Source organism: Lycorma delicatula, chromosome 5, assembly GCF_047948215.1.
Source record: "Lycorma delicatula isolate Av1 chromosome 5, ASM4794821v1, whole genome shotgun sequence".
Classification (NCBI taxonomy): Eukaryota; Metazoa; Arthropoda; class Insecta; order Hemiptera; family Fulgoridae; genus Lycorma; species Lycorma delicatula.
In genome coordinates this window covers 150,286,784-150,306,940 of record NC_134459.1, presented here as the reverse complement: position 1 = coordinate 150,306,940, position 20,157 = coordinate 150,286,784, and the positions used below count along the sequence as shown (strand labels likewise).

Sequence of the window (20,157 nt, the reverse complement as noted above, 5' to 3'; positions counted from 1 at the left end):
AATAACAAAAAGTTCCATAAGCTTCAAAAACAATATGAATATTCTAAATCAGACAGGCAATTTCAGTTCGTAAATTTACTCATTGAAACTTACTAATTTTATCAAAACTAATTCTACACAGCTCTATACTACAATTACAAAAATTGTCTACACTTGAGAAGAATTTTTGTTACTGAACATCATTATTTTTATTTAGAGTGCATAGCAATTCTTTGGCAGAAGATTGTATAAATCTGTGGGTTTTTCTTTCCTGAAGTTTACAAATTAATTCAGAATATGTCTGAAATGCTTCTGTTGCTGTAATTAGCTGTAGCTATAATTAGCTACCAATTTCAGAACTATGTTATTAAATAACTGTAGAGTACCATATAAAAATTTCACATTCTAGATTTTCATAAAAATCAAATAATAATTTTGGGAATTTGTCACAAGATAAGAAGTATGATATTTGGCCATCAAAAATGTAAAGAATTTTCTATTGCATGTAACAAACTAAGGAACCTTGTGTTGCTATAAAGTAATAATTTTTTGTAATCTGTTTCCACAAATTCAAGAACTCTTTTAAGTTTCGTTACTCTTTCTGTACAGGGTTATCATAAAAAAATGGTGAGGTTTCAGTAATTCATAGGAAGATTGTAGGGAAATTTCTAGGTGTCATATTGGTATCCCTGAAAGCCTCCAACCCAAAAGTTTGTTTATCAGCAGTTGTAACCTCAACGTCAGTTGTTGTATTGTTGTTGCGGTGAGTTTAGTGAGTTACTATGTTCTCGGATAAAGACAAAGCAAAGTGTGTTTTATTGATATCTGAATTAAAATCCGTAATTTTAGTTCAAAGTGGGTTCCGACGTGAATTCGGAAGAGATCCACCACACAAAAAGAACATAACACGTTGGTTCAAACAATTCGAAGAAACTGGATCAGTTACGGAACATAAATCAGACCAAGTGTACCAGACGAAACGGTTCAACTAATTAGACAATCGGCAATTAGAAGTCCTTGGAAGTCCATCTCCCGTCGAATTAGGTATTCCAAAATCAACAGTTCACAAAGTTTTACATAAAAAACTGAAATTACACGCTTATAAAATCCAGATACTGGAGGAATTGAAACCCGATGATGGTGTAAAACGTTACAATTTCGCTGTTGAAATGTTGGACAGAATAAGTGAAAACGAATCATTTTTAGACGATATAATTTTTACAGACGAAGCTACATTCCATGTGAATGGATGTGTTAACAGACACAATTCACGAATATGGGGCTCTGAAAACCCACATGCAATTATTGAGAAACAACGCGATTCGCTTAAGTTAATGTTTGGTGTGGTGTGATGAAAAATCGTGTTATAAGGCCTTTCTTCTTCGCTGAAAAAACAATTAATGGTGTTGGTATCTTGACATGTTAACCAATTATTACTTTCCTCAGCTGGATGAACTCGAAAACATTCATCAACTTCATTTCCAACAAGATAGTGCTTCCCCGCACTTCAATGCATTGGCCACGGACGCTTTGAACGAAAAATTTGGAAATCGATGGATAGGCCGGCAAGGACCCATACTTTCGCCTCCAAGGAGTCCAGACCTGACACCTTGCGACTTTTCCTTAAGGTACATCAAAAGCGTTGTTTATACACAAAAAAATTCGCGAACTAAACCACTTAAAAACCAGGATTAATGAAGCAATGACAACCATTAACGAAGAAATGTTAACCAGTGTTTGGAGAGAAGTTGAGTATCGTTTGGACATTTGTCGAGCGACTAAGAGCGCACATATTAAAATTTATTAATTATGTAAAAAAATGTTGAGACGACAAATTTGAAAAATAAAAAACATAAATTGTAAGCAATTCAGTTTTAATTTAAACCATGTTCAAAATCGCACCATTCTTTTACGATAACCCTGTATTTATGTGAAAATATTTATAGATTTTTATAAAAATAATTTCTATGTCCAGGGGTAGAGAATCAGATGCTGTTTGTTCTGAATTACGTACAATGTGGGCTGAACAACCAATTCCTAAAATAGGTCTATTAAAATCACTTTGAACTTTTTTGAAAACATTTTCATTCCCCATTCTCTTCACACCACCAAAATTATTCTTACTTATAACAAACCAACTTTTTTAAAGTTTGTATTTTTCACACAATGCAAAAGATACAGTCAAAATTTGAGCAGTTTCACCTGACACTTCATCGAAATTTAAAAGTTTATCTTGAATTCCCTCCTCCAGACTGAAATATCTTACAACAATCGGAACAAGTTTTACTTCACTTCTCTTTGAGCTATAGTATAATTAATGCTTTCCAAAGAACGCAACACATTATCAAATATAAATGGTGAAATAACGTTAACAATAATTGCCTCGGTTTTGTTTCTAGCAGATGAAAATTGTGGGTCATATAACTTTTTAACTAGTTTAGATCTGCAGTCTGATGTATTGAAACCGATTTCGTATATAGCAATGTGGTATGCAAATGTAACTTCTTTAGCAGCACACTCCAGATCACTGTTATTGTTATTCCCACCTTTGGCTTTAAAAAAGCGCTTGTTTGCTGAAGCAGTAGCATTAATAACACACCTACGTTTAGCTGTTTTCACGTGGTCTTCAATATCACCCTTTCCTTTATGAGCAACAGAAAATTCTCCAGTACATAGTGTGCAATAAGCACGTTCATTGTTATTGTCATTACACAATTTCAAAAATTTGTATTCCTGCTGCAGGTTAACATTAAACACACATTTTCTTTTGCACATTGCTAAAGAATGAGACAAAAAACGGATAGAGATAAAACGATCAAAAACGTGTAGACGAGTTACTTCACACACAAAAACGACAAACAGATTACCTCTGTTGTGTTGCCAAATGAGTAAGTAAAACGTTATGGCGAGACCAAAAATCAAAATCGACGTCAGCGCTAACTCCAAGGTCAGATGGGAAATGCACGGCTGTAAGAGAATGTTTAAAAATGTCGAACATGTAGGTCTAAAACTTAAAAAAATCCTCGCCAGTCATAAAATTCTCAAATCCCGGACATCACTAAAAAAACCAGGATTATTCAGGCTAATCGTATGGTAATCCTATTTATTGTAGAAATGAAAAATAGGCTTTATAAAAATTTCTTCTCATACAGCTTACTGGTTGAAATAATTATGTTATCTTTAATGAGGAGTTTTTATAGCAAAGAAAATGGGTATAAAACCTCTTTAATGAGGAGTTTTTATAGCAAAGAAAATGGGTATAAAACCTCTTTAATGATGTATATATATCTAAAAATAAAAAAAAAATTACGTGAAGAAGATTAATGTAAACAAGTATTGCATTCTTTTAAGAAGTATGGTATTTTTTTGAATAGAGGAAATTTGCTTATAGGCTTTTAAAAATAAATCCCATTGGTTTAAAGATAAAATTTAAAAAATTCCTATAGTAAAGTAATTTTTTAATTTTATACAGAGAAAAGAGAATGTAATGTTATTACTTTTTAAAGTCTACAGAAGTAATTGTAAAAGAGTAAACTTTAAAAAGCTTCTAAAATTATTACAAACAAGTACATCTGTTCATATTTTACTTAGTATCAGTAATAAATTTGTTGCCATAGTAACTGTATTGTAAACAAAACAATGTTTTGACCTGTAAGTGTGTCAATAACTACATTTTTATCATCACACACACTATACTTGTTAAATATTATATAAAAATATTTAACTTTATTATTGTAAGTAGAGATTAATTTGTTTAAAATTATTATTGTTGATTGCAATTAAGCTATTAAAATAATTGCGATGTGTTATGAAAAATCTTGCTGCACAGATTGATTAAAGTAAGGTCATTTTACAATCAGTTTTTTATGTAACATTTTTTTAAATTTTGACAGCATTTTTGTGACATAAAAGAAGGTAAAATAATTTGTATTTGTTAATACTTTCAGAGTAATTCCTGATAATTATGATTTGTAATTTAAGTGCATTTAACCCAAGTTTAAATAAAAACTTTTTCACAGCTATCATTATATAAGAATCTTCATGAAATATTGTGATAATTTATTAATCTCATTACATTAAACTAATACATTTTAAGCTGTATTGACTAGTATAAACACAGTTTTGATTTTTTTTTTCCATTAACTGGTTTCTTTAACATAGACTGCTAATAGTTTGGTGAAATCTCCTGATATAGCCATCTTTACAAGAATTTTCATCAAATAGATTGAAGCAATTCTTAAGTAATATGGGAGGAAGGGCTTCAACAGATATATATCAATAAATAGTATACTTTTATGTAAAACCAACAACTTTCAAAGGTTTGTAGCAAGATAAACAGAGTAGAAAACTAACAAGACACAAATTAGCTATTCTGTTTTTGAAAAGTATTGTATCTCTGAAGGCAGATATTTTGATTTATACATGAATCAAAAGGGTTCTAAAGAATAAATATAATTGCCCATTTGGGAATTGAGTATGGCAATAATCAAGAAGATAAGATTGTTGAGTACCCAAATATTTGTAATTATATAAATTAATTTCCATGATTTGCTTCGTATTGTTTTAACCAAACAGGGAAAAGAAGCCAACAATGGTAAAATTAAAAAAAAATATTACTGTTTAAATAAATAACAGAATGGTAAAAAATAAAATGATGTTGCTAAATATTCAACATCTTAAAATACAAATCATGTTTTTGTAAATAAACAGCTAAATAGAATTTGAATATAAAAAGGGATTAATTTTATGCAACGCTTTTTAATATTAATGTTAATGTTAAATAATACATAGAAAGTAAGTAATATCTGTTAATTGGCATTTCAACTGATTCCATTCAGTCAAGATTACCTGCATGTTATGTGCTAGTGACCTGATGTAAGATAGCAACTTACAAAGTCACTTCCAAAAAGCAGCAACAGCTGTTAACAAAAGTAATAAGTATCCTATACTAGTCTGACAATCTATAGGTTGTGAGGCAATATCTCACTGTTTTCTTTATTGAGCCCAATATTCCTTTGCAAACTAATATGACAAGCCTACTGAAATGCAGCTGTTATTCAGCCCTATAAATGATATACTTTGTCTGTATATCAAAGCAAGTAGCTATACACTTTTTTTTGAAACTCCAGGTTTTAAAAACCACCCACGCCACAGAGGCCGGCAAATAGCTGTATACTAAACTTTGTTAATGCAATAAAATCAACTCTTGAATGGAGTTATTGTATCTTGGTTGCTCTACATACATCACAGCCATATATACATAAGACTGGGACACTGCATAAAAAACTACAAATTTATGTACCCCTTTTGTTTATCATAAAACAATTTTTAGATGATAATGTCAAAGCGTTTTTAGCCCAGAAAAAACAAAAAAAGGTAAATAGTTCAGTCATAAAGATATTTAAAAAAGATAAAAACAATGTTTGAAGAAGTTCAAAAATAAACAGGAAGTTTTAAGTCATGCTCTTAAAATGAATGCAAGATGGAAGTATAACTTATTCAGATATATATGTGCGTTTAATCAATGGAGTAGTGTTGGTTGTTGTTCTTTATTTCCTTACTGTAAGTTGTAATAATATCTGAGCAGGCACATATTATCTGAGACAAGTTTTCTATTACAATAACCTATCATGAAACACAGTTGCATTATTTCATCTCAGATTCAGATATTCAATGGCAAAATCAAGCTTATTTTTCAATGGCAAAATGGAAGCAAAATCTATACTTTCAGCAGAAAAAATGAAAACCCTTCTATTGGAATTGACAGAGAATAATACAGTGGTAGCAGAATTCTTTGAGAAATATTCTGTAAATCACCTCACTGCACTTATTCCTGTTCATATTTGAACTTCTACTGTATGTCTCCATGAATTAAGGAATGAAAAGCTAAATTTTCTGTAAATATATTTCTTTAAAAATAATAAATTAAGGCAATATTTCTTAAAAATTGTTGTGTTAAATACTATGAATTTAACTTGAAATCAGAATATTTGATGTAGAGTTTAAAATTTCTAATGATTTCAGAATACAATCACTTTTTCAAAATCTAACTGGTAATGAAAAAATATTTCGTACTTTAGCAAAATAGATATCACAAGAAAATAAATAATTCTGTTAGTTTATGAAAAGACTTAAAAGTGAGTTTATTACAAAATAGTATGATGCAAGAAAAAAAAATTCCATTAAGTTTAGTTGGTGTGGTTTATCATTAAATATGAGTATTAACAATTTTGACACAAATAAGAATATAATAGAAATGAAGAGATTGATTAATTTTGTATTTTTATTCCATAAATTTTAAATTATTTTTGGAATCAAATTTGAGTTTGTTCTATATCTAGGTCATGCAATGTTATAAATGAAAAAATATGAGTATTGATACATAAACATATATATATATATAAATATATGTAGTAGTCTATGAAGTAAGATATAATTTTATAGAAAATTAAAATAATAAAAATTATTGATAATTAACAGGGTGCAGAAAACCATTATATGGAGAGAGGTTATAACTCACCATTGACAGATGAAGAGAAAATAAAATTGTTACATGAAAAGAAACAGAATGGTACAAATAACGATAGAGATACTGAAATGAATTTCTTAAGTGATGAACACCTGCAACAAATGCTTTGTCATATTGATGAAGGAAAAATAATGGAAAATGAAAATGGTATTGATAGTGATACTAATATGGATTTTACAACTACTACACTGATACCAAATAGGTGTGAGGACTCTAATTCAGAATCAGAGGTGAAAATAACAGTACTTTTATATTTATACAACAAATTATAGAAGTAATATTATTATGTATTCTTAAATTTGTTAATAAAATGTAAGATACTTCAGAAATAGAAACAAGGAATTTATTAAGTTGTATATATATATATATATATATATATATATATATATATATATATAAAATGTTTATATTAAATTCTATTAATATAAACTTATACAGAATATATAGATCAAGACATAGCTTACATAAATTTCATATGAAAGTATGCAGGTATTCCACTTAGCATGTGGAGAGATAGTGTATGTACAGGCTGGTTCAACAGTTAGATCTCTTCCCACCAATGGTGAGTGGTTATGATAGTAATAATAATTATAATGTTTTAAACTGGAAAACCTACAGTTAATATTTATCTTAATAATAATAATCTTTTTTATTTATCTTATTTGTTAAGAAGACTTCTTTATTTTATTGAAAATGTTGTAGGATTGCACCTTACACTGTAAGTATTTAGTCCAATGCAATTCTGAAATATTTCGGATTTAACTTCTAATAAAAAATAACAGACAAATATCACACTTCTCTACTCCACTCACAGCTTCAGCAGTAGTAACCGGATCACTTTACTTATTTTCATCTATAAAACATTCCATTGTGTTTTCTAAATACCTAATTCAGCTTTATATTTATATTCGTATCATAAGCGACGCAATAGAACTAAATTTACCCAAACAGATTAATGTCTTCATGTATAAAAGTTACATTGGGTTTCCAACCCAGTTTCACATCTCCCCACATCAGTTCAATGGGGTTCAGTTTGAGGTGGTAGGGAGGCAGGCTTTTAAAGGATCTTTGTGTTTTTGTTTACCATAATGTCAACAGCATATTTTTTGCAGCGCTTTTTGTTTTCCTTGATAGTATTATACAACCCCACTTTCAAGGTTATTAAACTGAAGTGTTTACCATAATTTCCTTTCCTGCATTTGAATTGATCCTGCTAATTCAGCATTATTAATGTTAACATTGTGATAAGGCACATTGTATATTACATTTACAGAGTTTTCAGGTAGTTTAAGAAGTAATTTATTTTGAACCTATTTAAAGAAGTTATAATGGTGGTAATCCTCTGTTATACTACATGATTTCCACAACATCACTAACACATTCTATATTTTTTTTTAGGGTCAATTTAAGTTACCACCTTTCTCTGCTTCCTGTTTCATGAACTTTACATGACATTAGCCACAATTTCAGAGGATTTTAAATTGTCGAAAATTCTTTCCCATTCACCAATGGTGGGAAAGAAATCTACTAACTGTTGAACCAGCCTGTTCATACACTATCTCTCCACATGCTAAATGAAATTCATGCATTCTTTCATGATAAAATTTATGTAAGCTATGTCTTGATCTCAATATTCTGTATAAGTTTATATTAATAGAATTTAACATAAACATTATATATATATATAATGTATAATGTATATATATGTATAATATATATGTATATATATACACAACTTAATCATGCGACATTGGAGTAGTTTAGTTCCCCCAATTTTTGAAATTTTAAAATTCAATTTTCGACTAAACAAATATCACAAAAATATTAATTTACAAAAAAAAAAAAAAGCTAAAAATGGGAAACAAAAAATTAACTGTTTTGCCTTACTCAAATAAGATACAGTGAAACAAATGTACTGATTTGTAAGGCAATATGTGATTTTAGTATGCATACATTTGAGGAAATGGGCAATAGGAAACGTTTCAAGAATGACTAATTATTTCTAAGTTTAATTTTCAAACAAATTTTAGTGTCTGTTATATTTTATTACCTTATCTTTAATTTATTTACAGCAATTAAAATTGCTGGGGGGCATAGGGGAACAGAGACTATGCTGAACAAGCCATGGATTATTTTTTTCCTGAATTAATATTCCTAGTTAATCTTCCTAATTAATGTTTTAGGCTTACTTCCTAAAAGAATTGCTCTCTTAGTTTGAAAATATCAATCAGTAAGCTCTCTGAAATCTTAAGCATTTCAAACAGTAACAATTGTTACTAATATCTCCCTACATTATTTCTTACATACATCTATATACCCATTAACTCATTGTCATTGAACTGGAAGGATTCATTTATATCTTAATGTCTTTTTTCTTTGAATATGTATCATTATATGTTGTATTATACTTATTATACTATATAAGTATATTTATTATACACTATTATATTTATTGTATTTATAAAGTTATTAAACTATATAATTATTAACTATAGTACAATGTAGACTTATTATTTAATGAGTAAAATACTATCCACTAGTTTTAATCCATTTTATTTATTAAAAAAAAACCAGAGTTAACAGAAGGAGGAGTATTAACAAAAAGTGACTTCTAATTGTTTGTTGAAAATAACATAGTAATACAGTGCATGCATAATAGTCAACAGTAATTTATAATCTCCTTACATGCTCATCCACCATCCACTCTGTTCAATGTAAGGTAAGCAACATTCGATGAAATGTGGAATCTATCATTATTGTTTCTGTCAACTAATAGAGAAGTCAGTATGATTGATTTTTGCATTGAACACACTATTGATGATGGGTACAATGTTTGTTGACCACAGGTTAATTAAAAAAACCGGCATCAGAATTTCATTGTTCAACACTGAAGAAACTTCAGAGTTAAATCAAAAACAAATAGTATGGAAGTCTGATGAAGGATCTGTGTGAATATCTTGCAGATAAACTCTGAATTGGCAGCAGCGTTTTGACATGTCATAGAGTGATATACAAAGGATTTTCTTTACCTGAGCAATTCAAATGGAATATTTTTGACCATCTATTCAGTTCAGATTTTGCATTATTCAAACCCTCATAGAGATGAAGGTTTGGCTGACTGCCTGATGCTATGAAACAAAACCCCAGGTTCCTTGGAAATGAAGTTCTTCACTGTTTTTGTTGTTGGAAGTAATCTACATAGGAACCAATATATATTTATATATACATGAGGGTTATTTTTTTTCAAGGTCTGATCGGTCGCGGAATAAAAACCCGGATGAACCTTTACGCATATGTGTTGTGCAGCGTCACTAGTATGGCCTTCAATTACGCTGGGTCACTTCGTTTAGTTCTGAACACGCAGCTAGCATGTAAACATGTGTAGAACAATAGCATCTCCCGCCAAGTGTGAAGTGTGTGCGATAATTTGATTTCTTCAGGCTGAGGGGTGTAATGAAGCTGAAATTCATAGACGAATAAGTAATATAAATGGTGAAACTTCAATGAGTGACAGCAAAGTGCGACAATGGTGCAGGAACTTTAAAGCAGGACGTACAGATGTTCATGATGCAGGCAGTCAGGGAAGGAAGCAAGTGTCAACAATGATCTTGTTGAGCGAGTGGATGAGGCAATTCGAGAAAATCGGCAGTTCACAATTTCTATATTGAGTGATTCGTTTCCTGAAATTTCAAGGTCAACTCTCTACACCATTTGAGAGACTTCAGTACCGCAAACTGTGTGCGAGATGGGTTCCCAAGATGCTGTCCGACCATCACAAAACAATGAGAATGGACGCCTCCCTAACGTTTCTCCAGCGCTACCACAATGAAGGAGAAGATTTTTTTGAACTAAATTGTCACAGGGGACGAGACATGGGTCCATTTTGAAAATGAAGAGACAAAAGAACAATCCAAACAGTGGATGCATTCTCATTCTCCCAGTAAACCAAAGAAGTTCAAGCAAACCTTCTCCAACAGAAAGTGTATGGCTACTGTGTTCTGGGACCGGAATGGAGTTCTCTTGGTGGAATTCATGGAACGTGGCACGACCATCACTGCAGCCTCATACTGTGTGACTCTTCAACGTCTACGAAGGGCAATTCAGAATAAGCGGAGAGGAATGTTGTCATCAGGCATTGATGCTGCCGAAGCTCCTGCAGCGTTTTCATTGGGAAGTGTTTGATCACCCACCATACAGCCCGGATTTGGCTTCATCTGATTTTCACCTCTTTGCTCACATGAAATGCTGGCTAGGAGGACAACATTTTGGCACAGACATCGAGCTGCAGACCAGCGTAGAAACATGGCTGAAAACACAGGCGGTTCTGTTCTATGAAGAGGGTACTGGAAAGTTTGTATCACGCTACGACAAATGTCTAAATCAGAGTGACGACTATGTAAGTACTTGTTACAAAAAAAAAATTTTTTATTTTCACTGTGATTTTAATTTTGTGACCGATCGGACCTTGGAAAAAGAATAACCCTCATATATATATATATATATATATATATATATATATATATATATATATATATATATATAAATTTTTTCTATTCTGGAATAGTCCTTGTTTCATTCATCAGTATTAGTAACGTAGAAATTTTAATGCAAGATTTTCTTATCACCTTTATATCAATGTGTTTTTTTTTCAATAGTTCAACATTTAAAAGATAATGTGCTATTAACTGAATCCCAAAAACAAATCCAGTTATAAATAATGAGACATAAATGACTTGAAAGGCATCATATTACACCATTTATAAATAGTAATGAAGTTATATATTCAATCAACCAGTATATAACATGTTATATGAACTTTATGTTGTATTTACAACAAAGCATAATTATAAAAATGTTTAAATTAAAATTTAGTTATTTTCTTTTAATGTAGTAAATTTCTTATGTAACAGAAGTCTCAACATGATGAAACAGTTAAATCAGCAAAACATGTTGTAAAGTCTAAAGTGGATGAATTTAATAATAAATTAGAGGTATTCTCAACACATGTAAATCAGGTAAGTACTATAAATATTTAGCTATTTTAAAACAGTTGTCAACTTATCAAGTGATACATGTAAGAATTCTTTAATAGGGAAATATATGTTTCAGTGAAATATTAAATCTGCACAACATTGTTGTTCCTATTAAGTCAACCTATTAAGTTTACAGGTACACTTTTAAAGTTTCATACTTTTTAAGTATATTCTTTTTTATGTTTTGAGTTTTTTTTGCTCCCAGTTTTACACCTTGGTTTCTTCATTCAAGAAAATTGAAAAAATATACATTATTTACAAAAGTCTCACAACAGTTGCAAGTTGTTCAAAATCATTATTAATGCAGACTACATGGTTTGTGCTCATAACTGTGTATTATGAATTAAAAAATGCATCATACCAAAAAAATATGCAATTTTAAAACATCCGGGTTGGATGTTATCTAGTTTTCTTTGTGCCATCATTTCCTATTCCTCTAGTATAAATTTTTTATCCAATTAGATATTTTTTATCCATATCCATATCTTTTATCCAAGTTAGAAGAATTTGGTATCGATTTATTTATTACAATCCTTTGTTTACGAGAAGAAAAGATTATTTTACTGCTCAGAATAAAACTAAACATAGGTTATTTGTTATTTTAACAGAAATATATGTATTCGGTAAAGAAACATAAAACAATAAATAACTACATTTTTTTTTCTAGTTACTTATAAATGAAGAAAAAAGATATGAAACAATAGAAGATATTGATGGAGAATTTTCAAATCTAAATAAGTTATGGGAACAAACTTCAGACAACTATAAACATTTAAATTTTCAAGTAAACGAACTGAATGATCGTATAGAAAAGCTGATGAAAGAAATAGTGAGTTGATTTGATTTTAATTCAATAGTATAAAAATATATGTGTACAAAATAGAATGATTTGTACAGGCTACATATCACTCTCCATACCATTTAAATTTGCATTGATATTGACAAATCATTAATAAATTGGTCAACAGTAAGAATGGGGTTGTTCAATAGTCCTTAGAAAATATATTTTTTTATTTTTCAACACAATCTTCTTTTAACTCTTTGCACTTTTCCGCATTTCTCCAATTTTTTTAAGCTTTCAACGTGAACCATTGCCTGCCAAGCCATTTTTTCAATTTTGGAAATGCTCACTGGGGGCAAAATCCAGTGGATGTTGTAATAATTTCTATGGCCATTGAAACTGCACAGGTGTGCACCTGTGCATGTTGGAAGATGATCTTTTTCTTTTTCAAATGAGATGATTTTTTTCGCTCAACTGGTGCAATAATGATACATAATTGTCCTTTTTCTAAGTAATCAGTATAGATGATACCGTGTGCACCCCAAAAAACCATGGCCATCACCTTGCCAGCCAATTTCACAGTCTTACCTTCTGCAGAGCCTGTTCGCCTTCACCCACTGTTACTTTGTCTCTGGAATATAATAGTGTATCCATGTTTCATCCACAGTTATGTATCGACGCAATGATATTAACATTTAGTCATTAAGATGGAAAAGCACCAAAACAGCCTCAGAGTCGACCATGTGTTTATTCCCCACTGAGAGCAAACACGGAACCCATCTTGCCAAAATTTTTTTTCACATCCAATTTTTTGTGCACTGTACCATGTGATATGCCTGTGTCCTCAACTATTTTACGCAATTTGATTTGTCGATCACTCGAAACCATATCGTTAATTGTATCTGTCTTGCCAACATTTTTTTCACACCCAAATTTCAGGCACTGTACCATGTGAAAACACTGCATCATGTTGCCTGTGGCCTCAACTATTTTGCACAATTTGATTCGTCGATCACTCAAAACCATATTGTGAACTGTTAATCACCTCCGGGGTGGTCCTACTTACTGGACGTCCCAAACTATGATGAATGTGGCCACTTTTTTACTTACCAAATTGTAAACATTTGCAAACACAGCAGCAAGTGTTTAATCACCAACTCATTTATTTTCATTTTTCCATGAGAAGAGATTTTTTTCTATTTTTTTAAAGAAACAGTGGAGAATCCATAAATGCAAAAATAAAGACATAAATACAAGTTTATAAAACTGGATGCCACAACAAAGTTGTGTACTTAGAACCCATCACTGATATAATGCTCAAGAGAAGACTAGGATTCTTTGGACACATCATGTCCAAAACAGATGGTGCAGAACAATCTTGACTCCAAAACACCAAGAAGATGCAGATTTGCTATGTCTGTCCATTACCCTTCTCTTCAGACAAAAATCGTTAAGATCTTGATCCATTTTCTTTTTATCTACTTTTTACTAATTAATCTTCCTTTCATATGACCCAACTACAGGTGGGTGTTTCTGCCAAATGAAATGAAAAACTGAAAATGAAATTGAAAAAATCCAAATATTTGACTCATTTTTCTATTACATTTTAATATTTTTCTAAATGCATTGGTTGTTGAGAAATAGCAGTTGATCCTTTTATTTTGCACTTTCATATTACAGTAATGAATCTTAGGTTGATGATTTCAGATTTGTTTAGATTCAACATGTTTACTATGCAGTATTACTATTGGATGGAAGGAAAACAGTTAGTAAACTGTTTGATATTTTCTGATGTATCCCAGCAGCATTAACTGCTCATTTTCTCTCTGTTCTATCTATCTAGCTTGTGAGTATCTAATCTATCTACTCTACTTCTCGATCAATTAATACAGTATGATTGTTATGGAGAACAGGGCTAACTAATTTTTTTAAATATTTGTTTCAATATAGATTTCAGATCAAGATCATCAAAAGAAAAATGAAGAAATGATAAAAGAAATTTATGAAAAATTACAAAAGGCGGAAGAAGAAATTGAAGAAAAATCACAAGACAGTGATGATGATATAGCAGAATTAAAAGAAAAACTTAAGATTTCATATCACTGTGCCACTAAACCAGAGGACAGTGAAGAAATTGAAAAAAAATCAGAAGATAGTGATCCAGACTTAGATGAAGATGATATAGCAGAAAAACAAAAATTTATGATTTCATATCATTGTGATGAAATTGAAAAGAAATCACAAGACAGTGACAGTGATCCAGACATAGAAAAAGGACAGTGATTTAGAAAGTGATGAACTAATTTTAAAAATTATTGATGATTAAATTAACAGATAACTATGTATGTTACATCTATTGATTCTATAATAATAATTATTGTAGTAATGTATGTTACATTCCATAATTATTTTAATAAATTTCAAAATGATAAATTACCATTCAAAGATATGAATGATTACATGGCAAGCCACTTATAGTGAAATCAATGATAATAACTTTTTTCTCCGTCTGCAGTAGTGATCTACCCTGTCCAACCTTTTCTAACACTTCATCATTACTAACAAATTCTTCTGTCCACTTTATCCATATTTTGAAAGCTTTTAATCTCACCTTCCTTGCATAAAGTCCACATACATCTCCGCCCTATATAATGCTACAATTCATACAAAACATTTGGCAAATTTCCTTAGATTCTTTTCTTATCCTTGCCAATCATAATTTATCAACAAAACTAATTGTAATTAAAAATATTTAACATTCTTTTTAATTTAAATTTCCAACTCAATTTTCATTGTTTGTACCACTTAACTAAGAAAATTAATTTATGAATATTGCATAAACTATAGTGAAATCTGAATGAACTAAATTCACAATTATAAAATTTACTTGAGTTATAAAATGTTACAAGAGTTACTACTATTATTTATTATAAACTTTTATTTAGATAAACTTTCTCAAATGAAAATCAAACTTTTAATCTTTGATTAACCAGATTAAAAATGAGAAAGTTTACAAATTTCTTCCATGAAGGTTGGTGCAATAAGGAAATACATTATTAGTAAAAGAAAGGGACAAAGCGTAGGCTTTACATAATTACAATAATATGTAGATACTGTACAAGAAATCCATTTCAAACAAAGTTTTACAAATATAGTAACTAGGGATCAAATCAGGAATATGAGCTGAAAGTCGAATATTATGAGACAATTACAAAATTGGCTCTGTAAAATGTAGAACTAGGCCCAGGGTTCTTGCTTCCACGAATTCTGTTAGCTAGTTCAGAGGGCAATGATACTCAAGATGTCCAGATGAGGCCTACAGCAAAGGCAAAAGCTGAGTTTGTAAATGTCTACAGAGGCATTTACATCAGTGGCATCCCAATGAGGTCTGGCTTATTATTATGAGATGAAAGAAGTTAATAATATTATGTAATATCATAATATTTCATAATATTCGAGGCAGTATAATAAATAACATACCACCAAAATAACAATGAAATTTATTCCTAGTTCCCTTAGTGAACTCAGACTTTCTTAATAATATTCATTTAACATATATACAGATGCCATCTATGAACAGTTCAAGTGAAATTCTAAACTACATAAATCCCAAAATATTTACAATTAAAGAAATTTCTTCTTACTAATATTATTGTGATTTTCTACAAATCTCAGGTAGCAAGGATCGCAAGATTATAGATATAATTAAACAGTTAATCAATGAGCAGATATTCTTACAGAATTGTTTACTTTTTAGTAATTTTAAAGCAACTTTATTTCCTAAATTAACAAGCAAATTTACAGTTCATCAGTTTTATCACTTATAATTTGTAATTACTAGAACATGCACAACTTAATTCTTTTCTATAAATTACAACTGCATTAAATGTCAAATTTTTATGGTATGTACATCTAATGTATTTTTGTGTATTTGTGAATCTAATAAATATACATTAATAAAGGTCCTGTAGTCTTAATATCATATACATTCTATATTTTATAAAGACTGTTGCAAGCTTAATTAGTTTTGGCAAATACTGCACAAAGAAAGGATTTATAATTATCTAGTTTACATGTGCATAGGCATACATAAATATATGTAAAAAATTAATTATCTAAAAGCTATTATCCACTGAGAGGCATTGTCTGTAAACTTTGTGTACAGATGGTCTCTGTATTTTATATTTAAAAAGTCTTACACAGTCTAGATACATAGAAGTGACTGTTGTCTCTATATAATGTATAGCATCTGTCAGTCCTTGTTAATAAGTTGAGCGAGTGGTTGCTGATATTTGCATCCATACTATAATAATTTTGGCAAAAGGAATGCCTAACTATAAATAAGCAATGGTAGTGAATATAAGTGTTTCGTGGCATAAATGCCACACTAATAATATATTAAATGATTAGTGATTAGCAGCATGGACAAGGATTAGAAACTTCTTATATTTGACATCAAGTGATTTTTACTTATGAAGACTGGATCAAACATATTACGGAAATTTCAGGCAATCACTTTCTCCACAGATTAGATTAGCTGTAACACCAAATTTTTGGGGCTCAGGAAATTTCTATATAAATCTCATGTACAGTTTCAAGATATCAACAAAAATGAAATCTGAAATCATCTGTGAAGTAAGTGACGTTATTGTAAGAAAAGCAACATTTAAACTACATAAAATTTAGTAAGAACATTTTAAATACTAACAAAAAATAAAAGTGATACCAAGTAACAAGAAGTGTGATTTACAATTTTAAAAAGTAATCAACATTTTCATTACTTAATTCTTTTAGTGTTTGTGCGTTCAGGTTCTCAAATTTAACAACAAATTATCTATATGTTGTACAACTATAACCATGTAATATTCAATATTGTATACAGCATGGATGAAAATCAAGTTAAAATTGTAGCTCCAATAATAGTAAAGTTTATTTTTTTAACTACAGACACCATCTACAGCATTGAAGTTCTTGCAGTTGGTGACACAAATTTATGATTTATAATACCAGGGCCACATTTCTGATGGAAAAGTATTTACTTACATATATAGAGTAAATGGAAAGCTGTAAAATAAACTTACCACCTCCACAGATATTACCCTGGAAAACCTGCATAGATATTATTTGTTTTTGTTGCTGATAATGTTTACCACATTCACTTGATATTATGAGATTATATCCTGAACATAACCTTTGGTCAGGGGAAGGATTTTTCCTGACAAAATATTTAATTAAAGATTACGTCAGAAAAAAATGAAAATTTGTTTGGTATTTCAAGTGTTCCATTTAGGGTTATTTTAACTACAATTAAATGCATCCTCAATAAAGTAAATTCTGCAGTACTATTGTGTTCAGTAAATCTAAAGTACAATTTTCATGTAGATTGGTAGGAGTATTTTAGAAGTGGGAGAGGGAAGAACAATACTGTTGCAGTCCCCCGGAGTAGGACAAAATACACACATGCAACTCAATGAAGACTGAACATTGCCTGATACCCACATCCTAATGATTCATTTCTCTTCCCATCCTATATTTCTCACTACACCTGCTCACCAACACCAAATAAACCCAGAGGCAAGTAAATTAACCACTCACATCAACTAAATATGCTCAAAAAATTTAGACCTATTGTATGAAATTGTGCAGTATGGCACAAGGAAACATGAAGTATTGAAATAACTCTCACAAAAGTAAAAAAAAAAGAATTTACAGTTTCATTGTTGAAAACAAAATGTAAATTACGTGCTATTAAGGGTCCCAAAACAAAAAAATTCAATTTCTAAAAACAATCTCCAACAGATGATGGCCATTCAAACGTATGCATTCCTGGAAGTGAATGCCAAGATTTCGTACAGCACTTTGAAACACTTCCATGGGAATTGGAGCAATTTCTTCTCAAACACTCGTTTTCAATTCAGTGATGTCATTGGGTGAGTGGTGTAAATTTTAATTGTGAGGTGGCCCCACAAGAAAAAATTGCACACTAACAAATCTGGTAATCTTGGGGGCCAATGAATGTTGCCAAACCATGAAATTACATGGTTACCAAAGAGCTGCCGAACAGCTGCAATTGACACTCTAGCAGTATGGACCACGGCCCCACCTTGCTGAAACCAAAGATTATGAAGATTACGAAAGATTTAAAGTTCTGCTAAAAAAGATTCGAGCATATCAACATACAATTCAGACGTTACTGTCGTTGCATTCCCTCTCTCATCCTCAAAGAAGTACGGCCCAATCACAACTCATACTGATATGGCACACCACACTGTAATCTTTTGACTGAATAATTGTCGTTAATGCAATTAACAAGGGTTTTCAGCTGCCCAATACCTGCAATTCTGCTATTTACAACCCCCTGATATGGAAATAAGCCTCATCCAACATGAAAATGTTGTCTGCAAGATTGTCAGAAGGTTTTAGTTCCTGTACAACTTGAATTTTGTAAGGATGAAACTTCAAATCACTATAGAGTATTCGGTGGTCAGTGGTTTGGTTTAGGTTCAATGCTGCTGCGTGTTTCCTTGACAATCGCCTTGGGCTCCTTCCTATTGGGACCCGAACTGCTTCAATGTTTTCTGGGGATCATGGAGTTTGTTGACTTCCTGGTGGTTTCTTTTTTGGAGCTGAACCCATCTCATCGAAGTTCTCAACCCATGTCTTGATGGCGTGGCAAGATGGAATGCAACCATGACATCCTAAATTTAATAATGTCGGAATTCCCATTGAGCAGGATTCACACTGTCACCATTCTTGTAAAATGTCTACACAGCAAATGCACATTGTGTACCAATCCAACTGGTCTGTGATTACTAAATGGATGATAGTTGTGCACAAAAGGATGCCACTCACTCCCACCTTTCTACCAGTACCTCAGTGCTGTTAATACTACTTTAAAAATTTCCTTTTTCCCTGCGCCACCCTGAATAATTTCCTAAAATAGTACAAGGGTTTTTTACTGTATGCCAGGTACATCTGACCTTAAGAATTCAAAAAATAACAGGTGGGAGCTAGAGATCAGTTTTGTACTGAATCTGAAAGTTGTACCTAAAAAAAAACCCTCAATGCAAACACTATGTAATAGTTCCCTGACAAAATACCTCAGATCAGATGCTTTGATTTTAATTATCAGTTTTCTTCTTTTTTTTATTGTTGGTATATTATTATTTTTAAATCTCTAAACAATACTGTAAGTAAATGAAAATATTTAATATCATTAAATGTTTTAATGACTGTTTAAATGTTATATACAAATAGATCTAATATTAAAAAATATAATAAAAATATTATTCATATACTTTAATTTGAGTTTATTTTATCAGTACACCTTTTGGTGTATTGCTCAGTAAAATGAATAAAAATTTAACTAGTTTGGACTGTTTAATTTTTTTGTTAAACTGCCAAATTTCTTTGTTTTTGCTTCCAACAAAAGAAGTAACATTTTAAATTCTATATTTTCTTTCCTAGTTTGGTAGTTGAAATTTGAAACTTTTTAGATAAAATTTTAACAGCACCAAGTAAGACAAAGAGATATCCCACAATATACTAGAGATTGTAAATCTTCAATAAATTCACAGTTGTTTCCAGTAACCCTCATAACACTTTATTATTGCAAACATATTATTTAGAATCAAGAAATAGCTTTATAAAACATAAAATTCAAAAATCAATTTATTTAAATAATAAATACAGGTGGTACCTCTAATTAACATTTTAATCACCGAAATTTAATTCTTTGATATAATAGTGGAAATAAAATGTACAGAATTGACTCAATGCAGAATGGCAAACAGAAAGAATAATGGTAAAACACACCTTGCAAAGTCCAGCAGATT

The 20,157-nt window shown here is 30.6% G+C and overlaps 1 protein-coding gene across 1 annotated transcript in view; it reads left to right on the top strand.

Annotated features, from left to right (window-relative positions):
* The window catches only part of LOC142324563 (uncharacterized), a 33,840-nt gene extending 19,223 nt beyond the window's left edge, over window positions 1-14,617 (top strand). Inside the window, exons 3-6 of the mRNA XM_075365406.1 lie at window positions 6,460-6,738; window positions 11,419-11,523; window positions 12,209-12,370; window positions 14,273-14,617. Coding sequence (XP_075221521.1) covers window positions 6,460-6,738; window positions 11,419-11,523; window positions 12,209-12,370; window positions 14,273-14,605 — 879 coding nt within the window. The 3' untranslated portion in view covers window positions 14,606-14,617. The remainder of the gene's footprint in view (window positions 1-6,459; window positions 6,739-11,418; window positions 11,524-12,208; window positions 12,371-14,272) is intronic.
* The last annotated feature ends 5,540 nt before the right edge of the window (window positions 14,618-20,157 follow it).